Source organism: Sceloporus occidentalis, unplaced genomic scaffold (assembly GCF_023333645.1).
Source record: "Sceloporus occidentalis isolate IW3139 unplaced genomic scaffold, rSceOcc1.0.p SCAF_1, whole genome shotgun sequence".
Lineage (NCBI taxonomy): Eukaryota > Metazoa > Chordata > Lepidosauria > Squamata > Phrynosomatidae > Sceloporus > Sceloporus occidentalis.
In genome coordinates, this window is record NW_028316981.1 from 79,966,137 (window position 1) to 79,984,923 (window position 18,787).

Below are 18,787 nucleotides of genomic sequence, written 5' to 3' on the forward strand. Positions count from 1 at the left end.
CAGACGCCTCCACATACCACAGGAGGTAAATGTAAACAGGAAGATTTATATTGTTTCAATCACAGTTCAAAGAGCAGCACCCACCTCAGGAACAGGCCCTAGGAGTGGGCTTAACTGTTCTATATTTTTAATGATAATTACACCTTTTTAGAAAGAAGATGATTGTTCCAATTTGTACAGTTTCAGTAAAAAACACAAACATAAAATCTAAAGACACTAGTCAGCTCTGCCTCTCAAAGGAAGAGAAGCTTTAGTTACAGGAGAGCTTTCCAGTATTACCATACTGCATTGTGCCAGCAGCCTTCTATCCCCACCAGTAGGAGGATGTGTAGGTTTTTTCATACATATTGCTGCTTCTTCTTAGTAGCTGCCTTGCTAGCCAAGTCCTTTGCTTTCTCGGTGGCAGCCAAGGCAGTCTCCTTCGCTTTCTCAGTTGCCTCCTTTGCAGTTTCCACCAGTGTTTTAGATGGTGCTTCACCTGTAATAAATCAGTAAGCCAAACAGTTCAGAAAAAAAGTATGCCTGCTGAACTTAACCCCTGCTAAAAAATGTAGAAGATATTCTGTTGAGTTCTGGACTGCTCCTGTTAGTTTGGACTTTACCACACAGGCTACAGATATTTAGATTTCATTCCACATAACCAAAGAATTGTTAATCTGTGACCACCTGCCTGCAGCTAAATTTCTAGGCCTCATTCTCATGAAAAACAATGAGTTGGTGAAGGAGCCTGAAGCAGGAGGTTCCACAACCAGCAGTTATTCTACATGTCTCCCAGATACTTGTCAAAGCTATTAACAACTCTTTTCTTCTACTGCAAAACATTTCTTCCAGTAGCCTACATGTTCACTAGCCATAATCAAATGTGATATGCACTTCATTTTCTCTCTTCATCCTTACTTGGATCTATATCTGAACTAACACTGAAACTACTGAATTGTGATTCTTTAGCAGCACATAATCTCCTGCAGAGCCAGAACTGAGCAAACTCCCTTTGGTGTAATTAAGAGCAGAGGTGGGTATCCTTGAGCCCTGTGGCAGGATCTGGCTCTCCTTGGGTCCCAATCCATCCCTCTGGCTGTCTTTAGATGGCCAAGCCATCTTCCTCATGACATCAACATTTGGTGGTGTCATGGGTAGGCTTGCCATATCCCACCAAACCCGCCCCGGTTTGGCCCCCCCAGGATGCCCCCCCAGTGAGGCCCTGGAGGCGGCTCCGTGGCAGCGGAGTCCTCCAAGGCTTCTCTGGGGCTTGGGAGACGCTGTCTCCCAGGCTCCAGGGAGGCCCTGGAGGCGGCTCCGCGGCAGGGGAGTCCTCCAAGGCTTCTCTGGGGCTTGGGAGACGCTGTCTCCCAGGCCCCAGCCAGGCCTTGGGCAAAAACAGAGCCCAGTCGGGGGGGGGGGGGGGGAAGCCTCCCTGAGGGGACAACTCCTTCTCCGCCTGGGCTCTGTCCTTGGTCAGAACGGAGCCCAGGTGGAGAAGGAATCCTCCCTTCAGCAAGGATTCTTTTCCCCCTGGGCTCCGTTGGCAAAAACGGAGAACAGGAGGAAAAGAAAGCCTCCCTGAGGGGAGAATTCCTTCTCCGCCTGGGCTCCGTCCTTGCTGAGAATGGAGGCCAGGCGGAGAAGGAATCCTCCCCTCAGCGAGGCTCTTTTTCAAATGTAGGACAACAACAAAAAAATCCTACATTTGAAAATTTTGTCATACATTTGTCCCGGTTTGGAGGTCCTGACTAATGGCAACCCTAGTCATGGGTCTTTTATACATTTCCCACTCTAAGAGGTAAAAATGTCTCTCTTAAGTCTTATTTACTATTAATGAGAACTTTAAACTAAATGATGGCAGGCAAAATATAATAATAATAACAGATTTATTTATAGCCTGCATAATCACAAGGAATCCAGGTGGGTTACAACAATAAAAATACATAGAAAATACAATAAAATTAAAAATTAGTCCCTTTTATTATTGATATTACCTTTTGCCTCATCACTGCACAGTACCCAGATTTTTATCTGAAATTAAATCCAGCTCTTAGGTTTAAAGAGCTTCCTTACTTTTAACCTAAAGACAGAGTGGTCTTATGTTCTTGTGAAGTATAATTCCCTTATTGTAATTAACAGAACAAACTAAAGAAAATAATTTGGTGCCCCATGCTTTTTCTTAGAACCAGACTATGAACCCTCAGATACTGTTAGACTTCCTTTCATATTAGCCATGCTGCCTAACAGCAGCTGTAAGGCGAAAGGTAATTAAATAGGCCCTACAACAGTTCTACATTTTTCTTAATAATACCTCAGTTTAAGAGCATGCTGTTTCTACAAAGTTACAATGCACTTAAATTTCTTACTATCTTTTTTTGTTTTTAAATGGTAAAAAGAGTTGCATTCAGCCTACAGCTTATATAGCAAATCTATTAATTATGCTGGGAGTCTAGGCACTGCATCCTATTACTTTGTAACAGTGTTTTATTGCCCACATACCCTGCTCTACACTGTCCCTACATATATACTTACCCTGCATTTTGGCTAGCACATACTCAAACCCTTTGGTGCTCTTGGTCACATTGCTTTTGAACCTGGCCAAACCAAACTCCTAAAACAAAAAGAACAGTGAGTTTGAATTATGAAATAAAGACAGGAACATTCTCCTTTCCCTGTTTATTTGCATGGCTTGGACACTGAGGAATCACTCCACTCCTCTAGCCATATAGCCAAAGCACAATTATGTTTACTGCATCTGATACAGGTAGACCCATGCTTCCCATGCAAACTGTATCATGCATGCAGAGCAATGAGTGGCTTGCTTACCTGGACAGCACGGGAAACCCCAAACAGGTTGGAGGTCACCCAAGCTTCCCGCTTGACTTCTGTCCAGCTAGTGTTTTCTGGGTTCTCTCTGTAAACACACCGTTCCTCCACTACCTGCAAGGAAGAGAGCACAACAAAGTGATGGTCATTTCCCCACAGTGAACACTACTCTCAGCAATTTCTGTTGTCCCACATAAAGCTTCCTACTGCTGCTCACCATCAGACGTGCATGATTAATGTTCCAGGTGAATGTGGTCATGGTTCGGTTCAGTGGGTCCACAATGGAATCTTCTAGGATATAGACAGAGTGGGCGACATTGGTTGGAAAAAAGCACTCTGCCCAGCGTGGCATCCGGTTGGTCTTGGTTAGGAGCCGCCTGGAAAGCAGCTTCTGGTCTTCTGTCACCTCTCGGTGTAAGATATCCTCTGTCAGGACATGTTTGCTGGAAAGAAGACAAGCAGGTGTACTTAAAATGTTCATTTTATGCCTTTAGGCACAACCAGAAGAAGCCAAGCCCCTATCCAGGCACTGGGCATAAAATGAAATGCCCAAAGCAGCACTGGAAATGTAAGCAGAGAAACACTGGAAGCTTAGTTGGGAAAGTAAAGAGACATCATCCTCTGGGGCTCACATTTGATTGTCTCATGGGGCAAGATTTCAACCCACTTTGAAATACCAACTTTATCAATAAGTTCCTATTGCCACTGAGTCAACCTCTTCGGTTGGCCAGGCATAGTGTCTGAGCAGTGTGATTCACATGGACAATCTTCCCATATGCTTTTTCCTTTGTGATGAACTGTTTATTGTTTACATGTAATCTGTCCTTCAATTATTCCTTGGGCAGTTTACCAAACAAATCAAATACAAAAAAGTTTAAACTCTCAAAATACAAATGCAGCATAATATAAATATTAAAGCTATATTATAGGTATTAAAGCTTACTTAAAAAAAGAGACTTTTTATGGTGTTAAAGCAGGTGCCAGGCATGTCTCTCTAAGGAGAATGTTGCTCATCTAGAGGAATGATATGGAAGCCATTTATCTTGATTCATTCTAACCTGTGACCCCAAAATCCCACAGCCCCCTTACTTGACAGTATACACAGCCTATAATACTCACTGTTTGGAAATAGATAATAAAAGTTGTAGGGCACACACAGATTAGTTTACCTGAGTGAGCTGAGCAGCATACCTATTGCGTACACAGTTTGATGGTGGCTCATTAAGGAGATGTCACTGGCTAAACCCAGTTCCCTAGATCAGGGATGTGAGCTGTGTGTCTCTCCAGATGTTGAATTAGAACTACCAGCATTCCTCAGCAATGGGTGTGCTGCCTAGGGCTCCTGGGTGTTGCAGGTCATCATCATTTGGAAGGACACAGTTCCCACTCTGACCTAGAATTCTTGATTTGCCTCTTATGTTGCCTTTATCTTTGCATTGCAGAAAATGACATTTCTAGTTTGTTTTAATCATTTCCCTCAGAGCTTGGCCATCTATATTAATTAACCAATGCATTGTGTGCATGTGTATGTATGTGTACCCTCACACACTATAGTCATCCGTATATAAATATATAAATGTTGTTTGGAGTCTGGATAAAAACCAGAATGGTGTCAAAAGAAACAGGATGTGGTGTGTTGGACACACTTGAGAACATCAATCTTTAAGGGCCAGAAACCAGCCAGAACAGGAAAAAGTAGACTGGAACACCACTTCCCTTGACTCATGGGGCCCTAGTGGGCTGAGAGATGATAAATACAGTAAGCCCTCCATATCAACAGATTTTTTATCCACTCATTCAAACATCCACAGCTTGAAGATATTTTTTAAAATATATAAAATCCAAAAAGCAAACTTGGATTTTGCCATTTAATGCAAGGCGCACACAATTTTACTATGTCACTGAACTTGAGCATCCACAGATTTTGGTATCCATGGGGGCTCCTGGAACCAACCCCCAGCAGATACCAAGGGCCCACTGTAAATGCCTTGAATAATAAATGAACATCTGAATGGGTTTCTAGCTAGCCGCAGCACCTAAAATAATAAATGACTAGATGGAATAATGCAATACCCTGAAAACTATCTTGATGGAAACCAAATTTAGCAGTCACTCATTACTAAATCAAACAATCTTGAAAGCCTCCACAGAAATCACACACAAAATAGGCTGAGTCAGCCAAAGTAACCAGTTAGAATATTGGATTTTGTCCTTGGAATGGGCACCAGAATGTCATTTGTGTGAAGCTTTTTTACTACAGTAATTCCTTTCATTACTAATTCCCACCTAGTCATCTGTAATTATGATAGTTAACCTGGTAGGTTTGAACTATTTGGACACTGCCATTCTGGGCTATTTTATTCTATTCCACACAGTTTCTAAACTTAAAAAAACCCTGAATCATTTCAATTCTGAATTCAAAGATATAGCTGTGTTAAAGAAATAATAAATAAAATGTTTATTTCTATCCCGCTTTTTGCCAGGCAATCAAAGTGGTGTACAACAAGTTAAAACACATCCATATATATTGTACATAGTGCCCCCCCTTAAAAACTGCATATTAAAAGCTGACTAATCCAAATAATAATCATCATGGGCAGAGTTCACTAGATAGGAAGTCTTATTCATGGCTGAGTATTTTATTCCGGGAAGGCCTGCCGGAAGAGATCCATCTTAATGGCTTTTTAAAAGCTCTCTAGATTGGTAATTTGACGGATCTCGTCCGGCAGGCCATTCCATAAATTGGGAGGGGCTGAAGAAAATGTCCTCTGGGAGGTCGCTGTCAACCTGGTCTTCAAGGGCTGTAGTAAATTCCTCCCAGAGGACCTGAGTGTATGGGGCGGATTGTATGGAAGCAGGTGATCCCTTAGATAGGTTGGGCCCAAGCCATGTAGGGTGTTAGTCTGTAGAATCAGTACGTAGACAGATCTTGTAGCACCTTTGAGACTAACTGAAATAAAGAAATAGGGAACATGAGTTTTCATAGATTTCAGTCTACTTCCTCAGATCCATTTGATAGAAAGTGTCTCCAACACATCCCTGTTCCATTCCATCTTTTACCCAGGATACATCTGAACTGCAGAAATAATGCAGCTTGACACCACTTTAACTGCCATGGCTCAATGCTATGGACTCCTGGACTTTTGTAGTTATAAGATATTTAGGCTTCTGCCAGAGTGCTCTGGCGCCATAACAAACTACAAATCCCAGAATTCCATAGGATGAAGTCATGACAGTTAATTCTGCAGTGTGGCAACAGGCCCAGTTTCTGCTTTTTGCTTCAACACAATGTTAGGATCCCCCCCCCACCAAAAAAAAAGCCCTGACTTAATAACACACGACTGTAAAGACATGTACTGTTTATAATCCCTTCTCCAATCTTTTGAACTATTTTCTACAAATATTGGACCACCAAATACTGGACCATGAGCCAGTGTGGTGTAGTGGTTTGAATGCTGGATGACAACTCTTACTTAACCATGGAAACCCACTGGGTGACCTTGGGCGACTCACACTCTCCCAGCCTCAGCAATAACCCGTGACAGGCTCACCATCACCAAGTTGGAAACAACTTGAAGGCATTCAGGACCATATATTCCATGCTGGGCCAAAACTTGTCAGCTAGGTAATAAACGTCCCAATTTTAGGGGGTCCATCCACATTCAGAGAGCCAGCGTAATGTCGTGGTTTGAGTATTGGGACTACAGAGATTACTGCAGCACACTCTTACAGTGCTGCTATTCCAACTTTAATTGCTCTGGCTGCCTCCTGTTGCATTCTAGGGTTTGCAGTTCAGGGAGCGGCCCTTAGAATTCTCAGCCAGAGAGGACTCACTGAGCTACAAACCCCAGGATGCCACAGGAGACAGCCAGTGCAGTAAAAGTGGAACAGCAGCGCTGTAAGTGTGTAGTGGAGGAATCTACTACAACTCTGGGAGACCAGAGAGTTCAAATACCTGCTCAGCCACGGAAACCTACTGGGTGACCTTGGGCAAAGTCACACTCTCTCAACATCAGAGGATGGTAATGGCAAACCCCCTCTGAAGAAATCATGCCAAGAAAACAGTGTGATAGGGTTGCCTTTTATTGTTGTTAGCTGCCCTTGAGTCGGTTCCAGCTCATGGCGATCCTATGAATGAGACATCTCCAAGAATCCCTATTCTCCACTGAGTTGCCCAGATCCTGCATGCCTTTGGCCACAACCCCCCTGATCGAGTCTATCCATCTGGTTTGTGGTCCTCCTCTCTTTCTTCTACCCTCTACCTTTCCTAGCATTATTGTTTTTTCGAGTGATCCCTGCCTTCTCATTACGTGGCCAAAGTATGACAGTCTCAACTTGATCATCTTAGCTTCCAAGGAGACCCCTGGTCTGATCTGTTCAAGAGCCCATTTGTTTGCCTTCCTGGCTGTCCATGGTATCCTAAATACTCTTCTCCAGCACCACATTTCAAATTAGTTGATTTTCTTTCTGTCTGCTTCCTTCACTGTCCAACTCTCAATCTGTATATGGTAATTGGGAATACAATGGCCTGAATGATTCTGACTTTAGTGCTCAGTTGTCTGTTTTGCTCTTCAGTATCTTTTCCAGTTCATTCATAGCTGCCCTTCCCATTGCTAATCTTCTTATTTCTTGACTGCAGCCTCCAACTATTTCGCCATAAGTTGGGAACGACTTGAAGGCACACAACAACCACAACCACAACCCCTATCCTGCACTCCTTGGGACCCCTGGTGGCAGAGTCCTTCTCCTGCAAGAGAGGAGGAACCTGGAGGCAAGGCGAGGCCCCGCTCCCTCCTTGCCTGCCTACTGGGTGAAAGGTCCCTCCGGAGGCCTCAGCCAATGGGGACCAAAGGGATCAGCTTTCCAAGCGCCAGGACTGCCCTGGTTTCAGAGCTCATCTTCCCTGCGTTTAGGAAACAACAGGGCCACCAGATGGCCTGACCCAGTGGTCCCCAAGCAGTGCCCTTTAAGGGCCTTTGGACCTCAGCTCCCAGAAGCCTCAGCCATGTTGACCAGTAGCCTTGGAGTCAAAAATCTCTTTAAAGCAGTGGTCCCCAAACTGTGCCTTTTGAAAATGAGTTTGGACTACATCTCCCAGAATCCAAGGCTACTGGTCAACATGGCTGAGGCTTCTGGGAGATGAAGTCCACAATCTCTTTAAAGAGCACAGTTTGAGGCCCCTAAGCGCAAAGGAGGACCTTCAAGGAAAATATAAGGACGTGACCAAACGAAAGCTAGAGACACTCGCAGATGTCAACCCCGTGCTTCCCTGCCATGCTCAGGATGGAGGGCGTTTTGGAATCCCTGCTGGGCAGAAGGCGGGGATGGAGGACGTGTCCGGGGAAAGGAATGACCACGAATAACCCACCTAGCATTGGCCCACGACTCTGGAGACCAGGGTTCGAATCCCGGTTTAGCCATGGAAGCCCACTGGGTGGCCTTGGGCGAGTCACTCTCTCTCAGCCTCAGACCCCCGGCCTCCAGACAAGAGTGACCAGGTCCTCCATCCCAGCCTTCTGACCAGGAGGAATACCACAAGACCCTCCATTTTGAGCGGGACTAGGAGCAGGGCGTGCGGAGACCCTCCTTTCTTCCAGGAGGCGTCTTCCGTTCCGCCCTTCCCTCCAGGAGGCGCCCCGAAGTACCCTCCCGCTCTGAGCACGACTTATCAGACTACCCGCTTATAGAGCTGCTAGTCCACTTTAACCGTTCTGGCTGCCTCCAGTTGCATTCTGGGAGTCGTAGTTCGGGGAGGGTCATTTAGAATATTCAGCCAGATGAACTACAAACCCCAGAATGCAACAGCAGGAGGCAGCCGGAGCAGTAGAAGTGGAATGGCAGCGCTGTAAGAGGGTCATAGGAAGCACATTCCTACCGGTGTTTAAGATCCACACCTGCAATACACCTGAGATCAGGCCACTTGACGTATACTGATCCCGGGGGAAGATACTAAATTAGACCCTCCCTCCCAAAGAAAGGCGTCAGATATCTCCTTGGCTTCCCTGAATACCCCCCGGGGCCCGCTCCTCACCTGTAGGGGTTGGGATAGCGCTGCCAGAAGGCGGCGAAGACTTGGTCCCAGGGCCCCTTGAGGACGCTCAGGGTCAGGAAGTACTTCCCCATGGGGCCGGCGGGGGGAGGAGGAGGAAGAGGAAAGCGAGGAGGAAGCGGAGGCCCTTCTCCCGGCTTAGGCTCCGGCACAGCCGGGCAGCCCTATGGATGGCAGCGGCGGCAGCGGGAGGAGCCCAGCGGCCGCCATGCGGGGACGGCGGACAGGCAACGACTTCCGTCTCAGGCAGCACTTCCTTTTTTCCCCTCGCCCCCCTCGCGCGCTCAACGCAGCCACGCCCCTTCCGGCGCGCTCGAGAGCCCCGCCCCGCCCCGCCCCTTCCGGGCCCAAGCTGCTCGAGAGACCCCGGTGCGCATGCGTGTTTGTGTGCGCGCACGCGGGAGGGGCAAGGAGAAGGAGGAGCCGCCTCGCGCGCGCCTCCCTCCTTGCCTGGCTCTCGGCGCCCCTCTCCTCGGCAGCGGCGCCATGAGGCCGGGGTGAGTGCAGCGGGTGGGGTCCCCCGGGGCTGCCCCCGGACCGCGCCCTCCGCTTCTTCCCAGGGAGAAGTCCCAAAGGGCCTCCGCATGGAGCTGGACTAAGGAGCATGGGCTTCTCTTGCTAGGAGTGTCTTTAGGCTTGTTCTTTGGCCATGCCTTTCCCTTTCCAGGGCAGGTCCTCCACTTCAGCCTTCTGCCCAGGGGGATCCCCAAATGTACTCCCTCTGCAGCATGAGCCAGAAGCAGGGGTTTATCTTGATGGGAGTGTTCTTCTTGAGCTGTTAGTTGGCCAGGCCCCTCCCTTCCCCCTTCCCAGGACAGGTCCTCCATTCCAGCCTCCTCTCCTGGAGGAATCCCAAAATGCCCTCCAGTTGGGCCTGGGCTAAGAAGCATGGGCTTTGGCTTTTGATTTGGTCGTGTCCCAGGAGATGTCTTACGTTTCCACCTTCTGCCCAGGGGGAATTCCCAAATGGCCTCCATTGGGAGCATGGATTTACATTGGGATTAAGTGGTTTGGGTTTTTACTTGGCCATGTCCCCCCATTTTCCTTTTCCAAGAGAGGCCTTACATTCCACCCTCTGCCCAGCAGGAATCCCAAAATCTCCTCCCTTTGGAGCCTGAGTGGGAAGCAGGGATTTATCTTGATATGAATGTTTTTAAGCTTTGATTTGGGCATGTCTCTCCGTTTTCAGGGTGACCAGATGGCCTCCTAACTGCAAAGGGGGAGAAGGCACCGTAAGATCTAGGGCATCCAAGAAAAACATACAGATATTACCAAATAATAGGTGAAAACACTCCTGGATATGTGCATCCATGCTTCTTAGTCAGGCTCAGAATGGAGGACATTGTAGGAGGCGGAAATAAAGGGTGTGTCCTGGGAAAGGAGGACGCCAGACTTCTTGGATAATCTACGTTCTGCAGTGCCTTGTCCTCCTTTGCAGTGGGGGCATCTGGTCACCCTGTCTGCCAGACCAGGCTGCTGCCAAGGCCAAGTTAATCCTCCCCTGTTGGGAAGTGGAGAGAGTTCGTGGCACTGCATGGATTCACGGTGCTCCTGCTCCTGAAAGACCATGGCCCCCCTCCAAGGACAGGGCACCTTGAGGTGGGAGAGCACCCCCTCACTGCCCCCTATTTGAATGAAGGGTGGAAAGGAGAAATGGTGTGCATGCCCTCCTCTGTCTCCATCACTGCCTTTTCCCTCATCGTTTCCTTGCAGGTGAGCTTTGTCGGCTGTGCTGTGCAACGACTTGCTGAGGAAGTGGACATTCGGGATCCCATTGAAGGGAGACACTTTGCTGTAAGGGCAGGAGAATGAGCGGTCAGCGTGTGGATGCCAAAGTTGTGATGCTAGGCAAAGAGTACGTTGGCAAAACTAGCTTGGTGGAGAGATATGTGCACAATCGCTTCCTGGTGGGACCCTACCAAAATGTGAGTACCGTCTTCATAGGACAGAGCTCCTTGGGTTGAGCGCTTGATATTCCTCCCTCAACTTCTACCACCCTCCAAAAATGTGTTTAATTTTTACAGTTAAGATATTTGGGGGTGGGCGTGTTTTAATGTATGCATACATTTGAGGAGATATTTGTTAAGGTCTAGGGGACTTTGGATAGTGCAAAAGAGAAAAGGAAACTGCTTCAAAAAAGAGAAGTACAAAAGGGAAAATGAAACATGCAGAGCTAGTCTGAAGAAACTTTCCAAGTAAATTCAGGGAAGTTGTTAATCCTTGAAAAAAATTGCTAGCTTGTCTGCTAAAACATGCCTCTGTTAGTCATTTGTGAAACATCTGTGCTTCCTAAACAAGCTTCCTTCTTTAGGCCCCTTGGAAGTGATATGTTCTTGCCACAGTACTGGTTGCTTACAGGGGGCTGATGGGATGTTGTAACTACTCTCACAGCTGGTATTCTTGCTTTAGACCATAGGTGCTGCCTTTGTGGCCAAAGTAATGTCAGTGGGAGACCAGACGGTGACCTTGGGAATCTGGGTAAGTCAGAGTTGAGGTGGGAGCTGTAGAACTCAGTGATTCTTAACTTTTTCTTTACCAGTGACCCCATTTAAATATATTCTGATATTGCGGACCCCCAAGACTTAACTAAAGGTTTAAAACCCTAATAATACCTGAACAATGAACCATTAGCAAATGCACCATCTGTTAAACTTCCCTGAAGGGGGGGGACAGCACGGAAGACTTTTCTTCTGCTTTTTCTGACCAGCTTTTGGCTGGGTGGATTGAATGTGCACACCTAGCCAGCCAGCCTTTGCCTTGGTTCCTGACACGACACTGCTCTGTTGCAGGAAGGAGGTGGGCTGAGCAGCCTTCATGCCTTTGTGGACCCCCTGTGAGGACATTGTGGCCTCCTGGGCTTCTGTAGACTACAGGTTAAGAATCACTTGTATATGCTATAAAGTACGAGAAAATGTACTTTGCTTTGGTTACAGAAGGGCGGTGTGGGGCATGTTTTTGTTGTTAACACTTCAGAATGTTTGTAGGATGGGATGTTAGTTCCTTTAACTCTGAACAACAATGAAAATATTTGTACTAAATCCTACATTAGGCCTGTCTTGGCTACATTAATTGAAATGAAAGCAATTTCTGCCACTTAAGCCCTGTGGATTTCACTGGGTCTGCTGTTGGTGGTAGTACAGTGGACCTTTGGTATCCGCTTGGGTTTGGTTTCAAGACACATACACACACCATGAATACCAAAATCCATGGATGGCGAAATCCTGTTAAATGCAATGCCATAGTAAAATGGTATCCCTTGTTTAATCAAGGCTTGGTTTTTTAGAATTCATATTTTTTTAAAAAAAAATATTTTCAAGCCATGTATGGTTGAATTTGTGGATAAAGAATCCATGGATATGAAGTAGTGGTAGTTGAATTTAGTCTTCTTGCTTTAATTCCTCTAATTTTAATTTCTTATACTTATCTATTTATCATATATACTTGACTATAAGTCAACCTCATGCACAAGACAAGGGCAGGTTTGGGGGCCAAAATTATGAATTTTGTTATAATGTGGATAGGTCGAGAATAAAATTTAGGGGCATGGAACAAAGGATTTAAAGTACAAAGGAAAACATTGCCAGAGAAGTTACAGAATTTGAGCAGGCATAACTGTTTGTGCTTACTCTAAAGGCTGGCTGGATGAGGAGGGAATTACAGTAAATCGTGGCTTTGTGCTGTGTGGCAACCAGGTACAGACGGGGCTGAGAAAATGCGCACATGTCAAAAAAGGATGAGAAGGCAAAGCAAAGACAATAGTGACTACATTGGCAATTATTGTGTTGCTGTTGTTGTGTGACTTTAAGTCATTTCTGACTTATGGTGACCCTAAGGTAAACCTACAGTATGATGGGCTTTTCTTGAGCTGAGAGTGTGTGACTGGTCTAAGGTCACCCATTGGGTCACCATGGCCAAGTGGGGGATCAAACCCTGATCTCCAGAGTCCAAGTCCTACGCTCAAACCACTACACCACCCTGGCTCTCCAGCAATGATCACAGCCTATAATAATAATGATGTGATAACTTTCCCTGATTATAAAAAGGCCAAAGTACTGCTGCAGCAGGGAATAGAGGAGATCAGTGCTTCTTTTAGGCGCTCTTGGGATGGAGTAAGCTCTCGTTTTTTGCCACTCAGAACGGGAATGGTTACTTTATATATATATAAAAGTACAGTACTTACGTACATTAACTTGAGGATAAATTGACTCAGATTTTTGGGTCAATTTTTGACTAGATTTCTAGACACACACACACACACACACACACACACACACACACACATATATATATATAATTTTATTATTTGGGTACATTACCTGAAAGAAGACTATAGGCAGAATTCTAAGATGTTTTGCTCTTAGGTTCAAAATCTGATATCCTTTTCTTATTTTTTAGGATACAGCTGGCTCAGAGAGGTATGAGGCCATGAGCCGGATATATTACCGTGGGGCAAAAGCTGCTATTGTATGTTATGGTAAGAATTCTCTTGCATGCCAAGGTACACATATAGCCCTGGATTTCTAGTGCTATGAGAACATGTTTCTCCTGAGTGCCCACATTGTTGCATTTGGGTCGGTTGATCTTGCAGGCTTGGAAAAAGCTCTATTAGCCAGACCATTATTCTGAGGGAAGTCTGTTTATAAAGCTTTGAGAATCCTATCAAATTTACATACAGGAATGAAGACTGGTATGTTACATTAAATGCAGTTTATTGCTCCATGCATAAGACCAGTATCACTAATGTGTCTTTTGAGAGTCTCCTGATTTCTCTGCACTCATGTCCCATTCTTACAGTGACAGACTGACCTCTAGATAAGCATATGTCTAGCCATATTTTCCAGGTGAGAACTTGTGTTCAAAGGCTCTGACAGTGGCTCTATTATGAGCCGTTGAGGGGAGAGAACAACTGACTGGCTCATTCTGTTCCCTTGATGTATTCTTTACGCAGTGAAATGATGTATTCTGGGGTGGGATCTAGTCATGACACCTCCCCACTTCCACAGATCTTACTGATAACAGCAGTTTCCAGAGAGCAAAATTCTGGGTGAATGAGCTGCAGAACTTTGAGGAGGTAAGTAGATTTCCATTTTGAGGCAGGGAAAAGGGTATGCTTGACTTTTCTAGGGGAGCAGCAGGGAATATTGGTCTTGCTAAGGAACATAGCCCTGTATTGCATGCAAGGCACATTGATTTCAGTTCCAATGTGAGGCAGTAGAGACATGGAAACAGCATCCTGGGGCTGTTGGTTGATTGCATGTTAGTCTTTTTAATGCATATCCCATACTGTAGAAATCTCAAAACAGCTTATGTGGGGCTTCCAACTGGTCTCCTACCCAGGTACCAATCAGTCCCAGTTGCCCTCTGGCTATTCCTCAAGCTCTGCTAATTCTGTCTGCCCTGGGTTGGCATTTGGGGAGACTGTTTCAGCATATTAATGGCTTGTTTCTGGAGTTTTATTTTGTTATTGTTGTTGTATGCCTTCAAGTCATTTCTGACTTATGGCACCCCTAAGGTGAACTTATCACGGGTTTTTCTTGGCAAGATATGTTCAGAGGGGGTTTGGCATTGCTTTCCTCGGAGGCTGAGAGTGTGTGGCTTGCCCAGGGTCACCCAGTGGGTTTCATGGCTGAGCAGTGATTCAAACTCTGGTTTCCAGAATCATAGTGTAATGCTCAAACAAATACACCACAAATTTGTTTAGACATGCAGATTTTGGGTACAGGTGAGGGTGTATCTACTTTTTAGAATACCTTGTCTGTAGTACTTGTATGCAGTACCTGTTCTCTTCTGTTCTAGAATTGCAGGATCTATTTATGTGGCACCAAGAGTGACTTGCTGGATGAGGACAGGAGAAAAAGGGAAATTGACTTCCATGATGTTCAGGATTATGCAGAAGGTGTGTCTCCTTTATTCATTGCTTGGAGAAAGGACCAGTTTCACATAGCTCTCCATTCTGGGATCTATGGCAATCCTCTTGAGAGTCAGTTATGAGCAGTTTAGCAGCAAATTGATTGTCCTTTTAAGTTGGTCCTTCGAAACATGGTAGTGTTTTCCTGTTGGCTAAAATTCCTCTAGGATGTGGGAGTTTGGAAGTATCTGAGGTCTGAAACTGGAAAGTAGGGAATATTAGCTTTTCTGGTTGCAGCAGTGAGGGTATTGTGCTTGGGCTATATGAAGCTATCAGCTGTAGGTCTTTACAGAAAAGCTGGTGGTGGCAACCTTGACAGCAAGTACAGTCAACCTTATCCATGGATTTTGCATCCACGGACTCTATCATCCATGGCTTGAAAATATTCCAAAAAACATAAATACATCCAAAAAGCAAACCTTGAATTGCCCATTTTTTTAATAAGAGACACCATTTTACTATCTCATTGTACATAATGGGACGTGACCATCCACAGATTTTGGTATCTGCGGGAAGGGTCTTGGAAACAAACCCTAGCAGATACCAATGGCCTACTATAGTTATTGGCCACACAGTAGCCATAGGTGGAGTGGGCAAAATAAAGCTCTGGATCATTAAAAAAAAAAAAACCATTGTTTTTGTGTCCCTCAGGCCCTTGAGATTCCTCAGACTGCCCTTTTCTCACCATTCACCTTTTAAATATGTTGCAGGACCTGTCTGACATCAAAAGGCATCACAGTTTAACCAACTTAATAATAAAAAGAACCCTCTATTGAAGAGGGAAAGTGGACTTCAGGCCACTTCCAGGTTGTCTAGTTTATTGCTTGAGTTTGGGGAGTTTACAAGGCCCTTGGAGGATCCTAGGACTGCCTCAGTTGTATCCCTTTGTCCTAAGGCTTAAGTGGAGTAGTGGTGGGGAGCTGTCCATACATTTGAGTAGGACTGCATTGTATCCCCAGGATAGGGAATGTGTGGCCCTCCAGATGTTGCTGGACTGCAATTCCCTTCATCTCATCATTGGCTAGCTAAAGCCAGCAATATCTAGAGGGTCAGACATGTCCCATCTTTGCTCTAGAGCTATACTTATCTATAGCTGGGTATTCTGTGGGAGGAACTGGTGCATCATTAGCCACTGGTGCTTGGGGAAATTTTTACTGTAGAAGAAATCACCTGTACTTTCCTCTAATATGTTGTGCTTCCAGAGATCAAAGCTGAGCTGTTTGAAACTTCTAGTAAGACTGGCCAAAATGTGGGTGAGTATCTTCTTCACCGTGTCCCCAAACAGCCCTGACAGTGAAGTGATGATTTTGATTCAGTCACTCTCCCTCAGATTGACTCAGCTCACAGGACTGCTGTGAGGATAAAATGGGGAGGGGAGGGAAGTCATGTATATGTCTTGAGTTCATTGGAGGAAAGGTGGGATATTTGTGCAACAAGTAACTTAAATAACTAATAAAACATGGCTAGCAACCTTAGAACATCACATCCGGAAACATCTTCTCTGCTGAAGAGGATATTGAATAGCTGCCCCTGCTCTGTTCAAGTAGAAAAGCAATACAGTTCTGATACAGGAGCATGTCCCATTGAGTTCAGGAATATAACTGTATGTGGACAAGTAGTATGGGTTGTTAGATGAGAGGTGTGCCCCTCAGATGGCTTAATTTGATGTGTGTGTGTGTGGGGGTGTTCTTTTCTGAGCTTTGCTATTTCTGAGTTCAGTTCTGCTCATCTGTACTTGCTTTTCTACTTGAACTCAAAACAGCTGCAGGTGAGACATGAACTTGTGGTGTTTTTTTAGATGAACTCTTCCAGAAGGTGGCTGAGGATTATGTACAGTTCACTGCCTTTGAAATGACAGGTGAGCCTCTGACCAAAATTAAGTCTTCCTTTTGTACTTTTATGAAAATAATTATATCCTTTGTTGTAAATGTATTGCTGGGCTGCAACAGGAGTCACAAAATAAAGTTAATAACAAGTGTGGGTGTTTCTTACACATATAGGAAGCAGTGGGTTCATGAGATGGCCCCTAAACATTACTCATTTGGCTTATCAGTAACATGGGTTGCTCTTCCTGTGTGTTTAACTGATGGGGACATGGCAAGGCTCCCTGGTGAAATACCAGCCCTTTTAATATAAGGCTGAGAAATCCTGTCACCCACCGGCCACATGCAGCCTGCACAGACATTTTTGCAACCTCTTCTCCGGCCTGATGCAAAATTAGAAAAATAATTGCTGATCCAGGAAATTCCAGGAAGAGCAATTTTTATTTTATAGGAGTTGCACCCATCACACACACTCACCCCCCATGTCTCCCCAGCTTTAGAAACTTGAGACTTCTAGATACTAAATTATTTTTTCTCATTTAAAAAATGAGGTTGATGTAGGCCCCAGGGATGAGAAATCCACCCTGAGATCTCGCGACCAAATTTTCTTCCTCAAAAGATAAGAATCCTGCAACTATAAATTGTGCACCTCTCACCTAAACTTTGTATATGTTTTACTTGCAGAGGAGAAGGGACTTGATTTAAACCAGAAGAGCCCTAACACCTACTTCTACAGCTGTTGCCATCACTAAGTTCTCTCTTTATTTTGCCAAAATCAGTGCTTCTCTGGGACATTAACACCTTGTGCTCTTTGGAAAGGTCCTTACAGTTTGCCTGCTGTTCAGAATGTCTCGCTCTTGGACATCTAGAGCATCACTTTCAGGCACTTCTCTTTGGAATGGAGGCTGGGAGAATTCAATGGAACCAGGTTTTTCTTTTTTTGTAAATACATCAAGATGTGCTGCCTTGTTGACCAGAGACCATGATTGCCTTGTGTGCCCATCCTCACAAGAGGCTGAATGAATTATTCAAGTGTGTCAGGTTGAAGGTGTTGCCTGAATTTTGCTTATTTAAATGGCTTCTAATAAGTTATATAAATGTAAATAAAAGTGCTTTGCGGTCCTGTGTTGTTGAGGAATATGTTGCAGATGCATTTTCTTGGTGGAGCTCATATTGTTTTCAAACTATTGATGAATTTGTCAGATGAGATGGGGATAGCATTCATCTGTAATTATGGCTGGAAAGGTCATGATTTTATATCAAGAAAAAGAATGTGTATATTTTTCATACCTTAGAGCAGGGATGCACAAAGTGTGGGCCCTAAGTCCAAAAAGAAAAGTATTATTTTTGCCAAAAATCTTTTTCAAAAAAATTAATTGCTCTGAAATGTTCAAAAATTATGTCTAGGGGTGTGTGGAGGGCATTTCCATCATGTTTGGCGCCCCACTGGATGGACCACTCCAATGGTCAAAATAAAAACTTTGCAAAAAAATCATTTTTGCCTCACAATGCTGGAAAAGCCCTCTAGAGGCCCAGAAAGGCTCACAAACATACCCATGTCTCATACAGTTTGGGGGACCAAAAGAGAACAATATTTGGTGCTGGTGCTGGCCTCTGATCTTCCACAGTCTCCTACCCTTGAGGTTGTATGTACCATACAAAGAACTGTTGATCTTAACATTCAAAAAGTCAGGAGTTGAATGCCTTTGGTCCCCTGCTGGGAGAAAGGTGGAATATATATTAAGTAATTTATTGTACTGATTGGACAGTAAAGTGAAAAGGTGGTTCCAGGAAGAAACACAAAAGTGGAAGTCTGAGGCCCCTGTCTAGTACTCAGAAAGCTTCTGTCTGTATGACAAGCACCTTGTATTTACAAGCAGTTTTGGGTTTGTCTTAATTATACGCAGGCTGAAAAACATTTTGGCCCCATACAGACTGCCAAAATGAAACTGCGTCAGGTCACTTTGGAGGTATGCTGTTTAAATGATGCATGTGTCCTAAGAGTCTGGAAGCTGTGCCAAAGCTGCGCTCCAGTCCTTAGGACTGGTTTGTGGCTCTGGAGCAGCTTCCAGACTCTTAGGATGCATGCATCATTTAAACAGCATACCTCCAAAGTGACCTGAAGCAGCTTTATTTTGGCAGTCTGTATGGGGCCTTTGCCACTTCCTCCTGATTCACCAGTTAAGTTACATGACAGAA

General features: G+C 45.0%; 2 protein-coding genes across 5 annotated transcripts; one reads left to right on the plus strand and one right to left on the minus strand.

Annotated features, from left to right (window-relative positions):
* Positions 1–26: 26 nt before the first annotated feature.
* PRELID1 (PRELI domain containing 1) lies at positions 27–9,132 on the minus strand. The gene is made up of 5 exons (XM_089527150.1): positions 8,840–9,132; positions 3,026–3,251; positions 2,809–2,922; positions 2,515–2,593; positions 27–478 (listed from the first exon to the last, which is right to left on the minus strand). The coding sequence occupies exons 1-5, from the start codon at positions 8,929–8,931 to the stop codon at positions 339–341; spliced, it is 651 nt and encodes a 216-aa protein (XP_089383276.1). The 5' UTR covers positions 8,932–9,132; the 3' UTR covers positions 27–338.
* A 110-nt stretch (positions 9,133–9,242) lies between these two features.
* RAB24 (RAB24, member RAS oncogene family) lies at positions 9,243–17,726 on the plus strand. 4 transcript variants are annotated; one of them, XR_016281462.1, is made up of 9 exons: positions 9,243–9,354; positions 10,571–10,782; positions 11,267–11,335; positions 13,253–13,331; positions 13,861–13,928; positions 14,654–14,753; positions 15,968–16,018; positions 16,528–16,623; positions 17,273–17,312. XR_016281462.1 is itself a non-coding variant. In XM_089527170.1 (9 exons), the coding sequence occupies exons 2-9, from the start codon at positions 10,666–10,668 to the stop codon at positions 17,338–17,340; spliced, it is 612 nt and encodes a 203-aa protein (XP_089383296.1). In that variant the 5' UTR covers positions 9,244–9,354; positions 10,571–10,665; the 3' UTR covers positions 17,341–17,726. The 4 variants fall into 4 exon arrangements, 3 of the variants coding, with proteins under 3 accessions (XP_089383307.1, XP_089383296.1, XP_089383301.1); XM_089527170.1 differs by having other exon boundaries at positions 9,244–9,354; positions 16,564–16,623; positions 17,273–17,726; XM_089527175.1 differs by lacking the exon at positions 9,243–9,354 and adding an exon at positions 10,209–10,456 and having other exon boundaries at positions 16,564–16,623; positions 17,273–17,726.
* Positions 17,727–18,787: the final 1,061 nt, after the last annotated feature.

Coding starts and splice junctions, on each gene's coding strand:
- PRELID1 (XM_089527150.1), bottom strand. CDS start 8,931: ATGGGGAAGTACTTCCTGACCCTGAGCGTCCTCAAGGGGCCCTGGGAC. Junction 2,594..2,808: donor GGGTTTCCCGTGCTGTCCAG/GTAAGCAAGCCA, acceptor TTTTTGTTTTAG/GAGTTTGGTTTGGCCAGGTT. Junction 479..2,514: donor TGTGCTAGCCAAAATGCAGG/GTAAGTATATAT, acceptor GATTTATTACAG/GTGAAGCACCATCTAAAACA.
- RAB24 (XM_089527170.1), top strand. CDS start 10,666: ATGAGCGGTCAGCGTGTGGATGCCAAAGTTGTGATGCTAGGCAAAGAG. Junction 11,336..13,252: donor CGGTGACCTTGGGAATCTGG/GTAAGTCAGAGT, acceptor CTTATTTTTTAG/GATACAGCTGGCTCAGAGAG. Junction 13,332..13,860: donor AGCTGCTATTGTATGTTATG/GTAAGAATTCTC, acceptor CCACTTCCACAG/ATCTTACTGATAACAGCAGT.